The sequence below is a fragment of the Hylobates moloch genome, unplaced genomic scaffold (genome assembly GCF_009828535.3).
Source record: "Hylobates moloch isolate HMO894 unplaced genomic scaffold, HMol_V3 SCAFFOLD_3, whole genome shotgun sequence".
NCBI lineage: Eukaryota > Metazoa > Chordata > Mammalia > Primates > Hylobatidae > Hylobates > Hylobates moloch.
In genome coordinates, this window is record NW_026652278.1 from 36,665,699 (window position 1) to 36,674,253 (window position 8,555).

The window sequence follows — 8,555 nt, forward strand, 5'->3', positions numbered from 1 at the left end:
CCCTGGAACGGGGAACCCCCTCTTCTTCCAGTGCTGAGACGATCAACGACGGGCAATTCCACACTGTTGAGCTGGTTGCCTTTGACCAGATGGTGAATCTCTCCATTGATGGCGGGAGTCCCATGACCATGGACAACTTTGGCAAACATTACACACTCAACAGCGAGGCGCCACTCTATGTGGGAGGTGAGGACCTGGCCCTGGTGGGGCCTCTTTTGCTGTCTGGCCTGAGGCCAGCCAGGAGAGCTGGTACCTAGGGACTGTACTGTGGGAAATGCCAAGTGGGAAGATGATCCTGGTGGTGGCCAAGCTGCAGGTGGACTGGCCTCGCTGCCTGGAGCCCAGCTGCTCTCTGCCTGGCCCAGACTGACCAAGAAGGATGGATGCTTGGGTTGGGTGCAAGGTCTGGCTTAGGGGAGGTCCTGGGACTGTCCAAGCTATCTGCGACACCTTGGGCATCTTTCCTCTTGGTTTTGGGCTAGAAGGGGCTTTTCAATGGCTTAAGGTCCATTCCCAGTCTTGGGGCCCTCAGAGGCCCAGAGTCCCTGCATCAACCAGGGACTGCCTCAGCTGGCCTTAGAGGCTTTGCAGGCTAGATGACCCCGTCTACCACCTGCAAGCATTTCTAGGTATTGACGAGCAGGCTGCTGGATGCAGTGGGGCCATCTCCACCCTGTGGGAGGTGTGCTAAGGCTGGGGCAGAGGTGAGAGATGGCCCTGGGCCTCAGCCCAGCTCCGCAGCTTACTCCTTGTGCAGCTGCAGGCCAGTCATGAGCATATGTCAAATGGGGGTTAGCAAACCCTACTTCAGAGGGCTGCTGAGAAGGGACAGCCACAAAAGCAGTGACCTAGCGCCACATATGATATCTCGGTCCTGCCCCTTTGCTATGGCTGGGGTCTCTGGGAGGTAAAAGCTAGCATCCCAGGGAGAGAAGGCACCTTGGCGAGGGAAGCCAGACTTCAGGAACAGGCACCTCAGAGCCGCAAGCAGCAGCTGGCCACCACCAGGCCTGATGCCCCAGCTCCAATCACAGAGGAAGCAGCTTTTCCCTTTCTTCTGGGAAAGGAGCCTGGGCCCTCCAAGGTGGCAAAGGACCTTGGATCAGGGTTGCAGAGATGAGGGACAGAGCCCACAGGCAAGAGGGAAGGCCATGGAGCTGCCCAGACCTCCGAGGTGGGTGCCCGGCATAGCCCAAGCCTGACTCAGCCCAGTTCTGCTCCCTCCCCTACCCCAGGGATGCCCGTGGATGTCAACTCAGCTGCCTTCCGCCTGTGGCAGATCCTCAACGGCACCGGCTTCCATGGTTGCATCCGAAACCTGTACATCAACAACGAGCTGCAGGACTTCACCAAGACGCAGATGAAGCCGGGCGTGGTGCCAGGCTGCGAACCCTGCCGCAAGCTCTACTGCCTGCATGGCATCTGCCAGCCCAATGCCACCCCAGGGCCCATGTGCCACTGCGAGGCCGGCTGGGTGGGCCTGCACTGTGACCAGCCTGCTGACGGCCCCTGCCATGGCCACAAGTGAGCCTGGGGCACTGGGGGAGCCCTTGCCCCTGCCTACTTGTTCCTTCCCCATGGGAAGGGCTGCCTCACAGTTTTCCAACCCATATTAGAACATGTGGCCCAAGCCAGGGTTTTATTACTTTTATCTGGCTTTCACTTTTTATTAATAGGACAAGGCCTATAGGGACACACACATAGTCACATGCAACTCCCTTTGTTTCAGTCTTGGAAACAGAATAAAAAGACCTGTGAAGTCAGGGCTGGGCAGGGTGGGCTGTGTCGGGTGGGGTTTGGCTGGGTTTGTCCTCACAGCGCCTTTTTTCTGTCCCCTCCAGGTGTGTCCATGGGCAATGTGTGCCCCTCGACGCTCTTTCCTACAGCTGCCAGTGCCAAGATGGGTACTCGGGGGCGCTGTGCAACCAGGCCGGGGCCCTGGCAGAGCCCTGCAGAGGCCTGCAGTGCCTGCATGGCCACTGCCAGGCCTCAGGCACCAAGGGGGCACACTGTGTGTGTGACCCAGGCTTTTCGGGCGAGCTGTGTGAGCAAGGTCAGGGGCCCCCCTCCTGACATGCCCTCCCCAGGGTCCCCCACAAATTGCTTTAGCAATTTGACTCTTTCTTCCTCCCAGCCTCGGCAGCCCTTCTGTCCTCCCCCAGCCCTGTACCATGGGCTACTATGGGGCTTTCAGAGTCCCTCCACCCTCTGGGCACTGCTCCCAATCTCTCTCTCCTGGCCCAGTTTGCCCTGCAGCTCCCTTATCCAGGGTATGCGCCTCTTCTGGCTGGGGTCTCTCCTTGCAGAAGAGACCAGCCGGGGTAACAGCTCCTGGCCCCACCTCTGCATCTTGGCCCCATCACCTCATGACCTGGGAGCGGCAGCAGGAAGTCCAAGGGTTGGGGACTCCTTCCCAGGCCCTCCCTGGCCTGCTTGACCAAGATGGCTTCTGCTGGAATCCGGACTGCTAAGGCTGGGCAGGGAGAAGCTGGAGAAACCCAGAACTCAGGCACCTTAAGGGTCCCCTAGGCTATCCCCTCCCCAGCACGAATCCTTTTCATAATGTTATTGCCCCAGAGCCTCCAGCCTCTCTTGCACACCTCTAGCAATGGGGAACCCCCCCCTCCCTCCAGCAGTTTAATCTGTCCTGGAGGGCCCTGACGCTAGGACCAGACTAGGCCCTGGGAGGAAGCTTGTGCATGTCAGTGGGAGGCAGAAGTATGCTGGGGACAGAGGTGGGGTCTGAGAGCCAAAGGATCCACCCCATAGATGCTGCCCTCCTCCTCTTCCTCCTGCCTCCCTGGAAGCAGCAGCTCACCCATGGGTGTGCCCTGAGGCTTTCTCTTGGTGTCTGTCCCATCCAGAGTCCGAGTGCCGGGGGGACCCTGTCCGGGACTTTCACCAGGTCCAGAGGGGCTATGCCATCTGCCAGACCACGCGCCCCCTGTCATGGGTGGAGTGCCGGGGCTCGTGCCCAGGCCAGGGCTGCTGCCAGGGCCTTCGGCTGAAGCGGAGGAAGTTCACCTTTGAGTGCAGCGATGGGACCTCTTTTGCCGAGGAGGTGGAAAAGCCCACCAAGTGTGGCTGTGCCCTCTGCGCATAGCGCTGGGCGTGGACAGGCGGGTGAGGGCGGGCAAGGGGCCCCAGCCGCTGCAGCAGCGGAGACAGTCGCCAGCAGCTGGGCTGGGGTGCAGGTCATCACAGGACGGCTCCTGGGCAGCTGGGCCCTCCTGGGTGGGGTGGTGCCAGAGCAGCCTTTTAAAAGCAAATTGCGCCATAGCTGGGGGCAGTGGGGGTGGGTGAGGCCTGAGCTGCGGGCTGCCCTCTCCGGAAGTGCCTTGCACAAACAGGCGCTTAATAAATATTTGTTGAATGAATGTGTGCGTGAGGTCAGGCCAAGAAGTGCAGAACGATGACACCCCTCCTTACCTGCTACCTGAGTCTGGAGAAGAAAAATGACAGCCTTCCAAACCAACTCTTCCCTTTGGCCTGTGGCCCAGGCTGGCTTGGAGCTGGGTCTGTGGCCCCGGAAGCCTCTTACCCCTCTGCGGGCAACCATGAAGTACTCTCAGCCTCCCCAGGAAGCCAGCCTGGTTCATTCTGCTGCTACAGAATCTGCTGGTGGTAGGCCAGGCTCTGGAGTGGGGGTGCCGCCTCCTGCTGGCCAGGGAGGGTCGGACCCTTCCCCGCTGGGCTGACTGGCAGCTCTGCAGCCACTGCTTGGGAACGAGGCTGTGGGTGGAGGTGGTTCTTCTTAGGACCAGGCCTCTGAATCCTAAAGTTCTAGGATGACTACTGTAGCTGCAAGGAGGGCTTATGTGGAGGAAACAGCCACAGGGGCTGCTCAGGGTGGGCAGACCCCACTAAAGAGGGCAGAGGGTTCTTTGCTCTAGGTAAACAAACATCATCTGCCTCCAGACACTGGCCAGAGAAGGAGCATTGGTCCTGGGCTTCCCCAGCCACCAGTCAGCCACAAGCTGTCAGTGACCTATTCGCAGAGGGACTGGGTGTGAGGGTCTGGGCCAGGGTGCTTGACCAGGGAGCAGCTGGTTCAGAGTCCTTCACGCCGCAGGCCAGTAGGGAGCAGTGGAAGGGACAGTGCTCCAGGCATTGGGAATTCCCCGCTGGCTCTATCACTCGGGGCAAACTTCTCCCCGCCTGGGCCTCTGGTTCCTCAGCTGTAAAATGGCTGGAGGTGGGGGGCGGGATGACTAAAGGAACAGTGTAGACTCCCCCACTGTGGTCTTGGGAGGCCAGAGGAGTTAGAAGACCTATCTTCATTGATCACATAAATATTTATGTGCCTAACCCGGGGCTGGGGACTGTGGACATTCTGGCCTAATGGACAGATGTGAATTCATCCCAGAGCATCGCAGGAACGACCAGGATGCCCGGGAAGAGTTGAGCTGAGTGGGGGCTCCAGCCACAGACAGCGGCCCAGGCCAGAGGGTTGCTGGCAACAAAGGAGCCAGTGGTGGAAGAGGCGCTGAATATATGATTGCCTGACTGCGTTGTCTTCTCTTCCATACACAGTGAAAACGTAGAAAGATGGTTTGTGAGGCCAAACTGTGAATGGGCTAAAGGGAGGCAAAGTTGCACTCTCCTTCCCCAGAGGGCTCACCAAGAGGGCACACCCTTGGGGGGTTCTGGTGGGCAACAGGGGGTAAGCATGTCCCTGCCCTGGCTCCCTCCACCTGTGACCAGGAGGCATGGCTGGGTGTATGTTCAGGTGAGGCTCAGAGTGGCATTGTGTCCGTGTCCCCTGCCCATGTCCCCCCCAGGGCAGTGAGGGGAGCCCTTGATGTTGGTTAGAGGGCTAGAGCTGGGGTAGAGGGTGCCTGGCATGTCCCATGCCACGGGGACTCAATCTAGCAACTATTAGTCCTGGGGTCCCTGTGATGGGAAGAGGGCAGTGCCCTGCCCAATGTGGGAGGTGTCCTCATGGCAGGATCTGCCCCTCACCAGGGGGCTGGGATCTACTTGCTTGGAGCTCTGAGCAAGGCCACAGTGCCCGCCCCTACCCCCAAGTAGACCACAGCCTGGGCCTCATGGGGCTTCTCCCAGGCCCACATGGCATCCCTCTCTTACTTTGAGTTTCCAGGCCACCGTGGGACCCTGCAGAGCATCTGCACCGGGCTGGATAGGGCAGAAAAGCTCAAGGGCAGCTAGCTTGCCTCTTCCCTGGAAGAAATGTGCTCTGGGACTCACCAACCCTGAGAAAGACAGCTTCCCTGGCCACCACCATTCCCCACCACCCTGGAGAAGCCAATTTCTAGGCTTGAAGGGCACTGGCTGGCAGGAGGCCTCTTCATTCTGCAGGAGGTGGAAAGGGCACCTGTAGACAGGTGATACTCACCCCTCACCCGGCGCCATGGGGCTGGGAGGTAAGCAGCTGGCATGTTTGTTCCCAGGGAGCACCATGTGAGCTTAAGGCTCCCCTGACCGGCCCCACCACATGGCCCAGCCTCCTAGCACAGCAGCGCTGACCTTGGTGCAGTCTGAGGATTGGAATCCACCATGAGATGATGTGAGAGTTGTGTGCCCCAGGATCAACTTTTTCTCCAACTTGGCCATCAACCAGCGAGTTGCTAAGGACCTCAGTCAGCACTTATGTTGCCTGTTCACACTCCGCTTGAAAGTCCGGAAGGCGGCTACTGCAAAATCACCCCTCTGAGAAGTCCTCTCTCCACATCTTGTCCCCTTTTGTGAAGACCCCTAGTTCGCTCTGCATTTTAGGCATGAAGAGATACAGCAGGGTGCGTCCCGAGGGAGCTGTGGCCTTGCAGCATCACTGGCAACAGGGCCGGGGCTCCCGGTGAAGGTGTCAGGAAGTGGAAAAGGCTGGACTTTGTCTCCTCTTTGCCTGCTGGTAGCCTAACCGCAAAAGTATCTCTTTATACAGAATACTTACAGATTCTAATATATATTTGTATTTCATTTTGTTATAGTATTTTTATATGTTAAAGTCAACATCCAGCGTCTTGTTTTGCCTTTCAGATGCTATGTGGTCGTGGCACGTTTTGTTGGGGGTTTCTGTAGTCTTGTTTGGATCGACTCCTAGAGGCTGGTTTAGAATAGGCCCATGAGGGAGCTGCACCTGCCCTGGAAGTATTGTTTTAGACTATGTCGCTATTGTCTATTGTCTTCCATGTGAACATGACATTGATTCACTCTGCCTTGTTGGTCTCTTTTTCTCCACCGAGGGCGGGCCCGGTGCTGCTGGCATTCTCTCCTAGGGCTTCTGGGCTGATCACATATGGGCCACCATCCAGGGATGGCTCCAAGGGGCTACACACGTAGGATGTCTGTCCCTGGAACTCCCTGCTCTTCCTGAAGTCCATTCCTCCTGAAGGAGGGGGTCCTGAGAGAGGGCTGGGGGACACCCCCGGGGTCTGTCAGTGCACGTCCGAGCTGGGGAGGCTGCTCATCCTCATCTCCCTTCAAGTAATTGCTGTGACATGGAAATTCTGTAAGTTTGCGCACAGAGCCACACCCATCTTTAATCTGGTTCTGAGGGTTTCGGAGCCATCAGGGCAATCGATAGTGTGACTTCTCAAATGCCCTGTGAGGTTCACTTTCCTGTTCCTAGCACAGTGGCTCTTAGAAATTGGTGGAGAAAGCAGGCACACATACGTCTGCAGTGGCTCCGTCACCATTCAGACGAGATCACTGTAAGCACAATTTTATATGACTCAGGATGGATGTCTGGGTAAGGCCAGGCCCGGGCAGGCAGGCTGGGCAGGGTCACTGACACTAAAGGGAAGCCTGAGCCGGGACCATGAGCCAGGACCATGGACAGGTTTCTGTGGAAAATCGGGCCAGGGCAATGGTCACACAGGCCACACCTTAACAGCACATGGGTCATCTTGAAAGTGGCCAGTTGATAACTTCAGTGCCTTCAAAAAAATCAGGGATTTTGGAGGAAATGTAATGAACAGTGTGCAGGAGAGAAAATGTGTTCCAATGGGGTTGGATGCTCCTGTCTCACAAGGCCAGTTGGTTACCTGTCAGTCACCTGGCTGTCACTTCTGATAAGGCAGCACGTACACAGACCCATTCCCCTGCCGTGAAGAAACAGTGACAAATGGGAACTGACAGTCAGGGGCTGTGGTGACCTGAAAGGCATGTTTTCCAATCTCATGCCAGCTGACTCTTACCATGAGTTAATTCTGTCAAATCTTCATCTTTTTAATTTTTTTTAAAAAGTCAGAACTCTCAATCTTTATGTAAAAAAAAGCTCATGAATTTTGTTTTTAAACACTAGGCTAAAGAAAACATCTGTAGGCCATCAGTTTGCTATTTCTGAGTTAAAGTAAAATCAGTGGCAAATTTCACTGCTAAAGGGAAATCCCCAGCCAAGGGAATGGGCACAGCCGGGCTTGGTTGGGAGGGCGGAGGCCAAAAAGCAGTGCCCAGACTTCCAACAGGCGACATCCTGATTACTAGAGCTGCCAAGTTTTCCTGAGATTGGTGATGACACATCTCTATCATCCCTAAGCCCAAAGCCCTCAGAGTTAATTTTTGAGATGTACCCTCACCCCAAGGCAGCCAGTCTGCACCTCTGGGGTCAGTATTTTCATTATTCCACTACAGGATGACTACTGGAGGAAAAGAGGTCTATCTTAACAATGAAAACAACTAATCTGGAATGAGGTAATCTTCCAAATTCAGATTCAGAGGGGTGGCCTGGCAGTCAGCTGTGGGGTTATTTTTGCTGGATGTGATTCTGCACAGTGATGGCACAGTCAGATGAGCTTGTTGTGGGCCCTTACGCTGACCCACTTCAAGCAGAGCTGAAAGAATATAATGAAAAACTCATGAGGCTAGCAAATGGAAGGACTTTTTCTGCCATACTCCAACAAGGGTGTTGAGAGCTGGGGCAGCCCTGGCTTGTGGCCTGCACACTTCCCAGTGGCTAGCCTGAGGTCAGGAGTTTGCCCTCCATTGCTCCCTGCCCCTCAGGATGAATGCTGGCACCTTTCCAACCCTGCCATGGGAATCTCAAGGATTCCTCCATTGCCTTTTCTTTTCCCTGAAGTTAGGCAGAACTCACAAAATAATTTATTACTTACATTAGCAAACAAGGTTTCTCTAAGCCGTGACACTTGGTGGAAGTATTGCTTTGTGGTTCCTTCTGGCAACTCATCAGTTTTGCCTTAGGCTGCAAGTTGAATGCCCGGCTCCATGGCGTTCTGTGCCCTCCAGTGACTACACAGACAAACTTGAATATCAAAGAAGTTTAATACGCTGCCATAAAATAAGCGCCTTGAAATAGCTCATGGAATAGAAGTCAATGTTAGAGAAACCCCTCCCACACATCCTCTGGCTCCACACCCCATCCTTCAAAACCAAACAAGAGAATCTGAAACAACACAGGAAATCCTTCCAAGCTTGGATTTCAGTGAGGGCCCCTCTACCAATAACAAGAACACAGTTTCCTACATGGCCTGATAGGAAAGCAAAACACAGAAGCACAAGAAGTCTACAAGATTTCAATATTTAAGAGACTTGGTACATATTCAAAGTTAAAATAACTCCAACTTTTATAGCTATAC

General features: G+C 55.3%; 1 protein-coding gene across 8 annotated transcripts in view; it reads left to right on the forward strand.

Annotated features, from left to right (window-relative positions):
* The window catches only part of SLIT1 (slit guidance ligand 1), a 201,061-nt gene extending 194,885 nt beyond the window's left edge, over window positions 1–6,176 (forward strand). For 7 of the 8 annotated variants that reach the window (XM_058436133.1, XM_058436132.1, XM_058436131.1 and 4 more), the window contains 4 exons: window positions 32–186; window positions 1,236–1,524; window positions 1,842–2,053; window positions 2,865–6,170. In XM_058436133.1, the coding sequence (XP_058292116.1) occupies window positions 32–186; window positions 1,236–1,524; window positions 1,842–2,053; window positions 2,865–3,103 (895 nt within the window). In that variant the 3' untranslated portion in view covers window positions 3,104–6,170. Of the gene's footprint in view, window positions 1–31; window positions 187–1,235; window positions 1,525–1,841; window positions 2,054–2,864 lie in introns of all 8 variants that reach the window. The other variant, XM_032135329.2, reaches the window with a different exon arrangement.
* The last annotated feature ends 2,379 nt before the right edge of the window (window positions 6,177–8,555 follow it).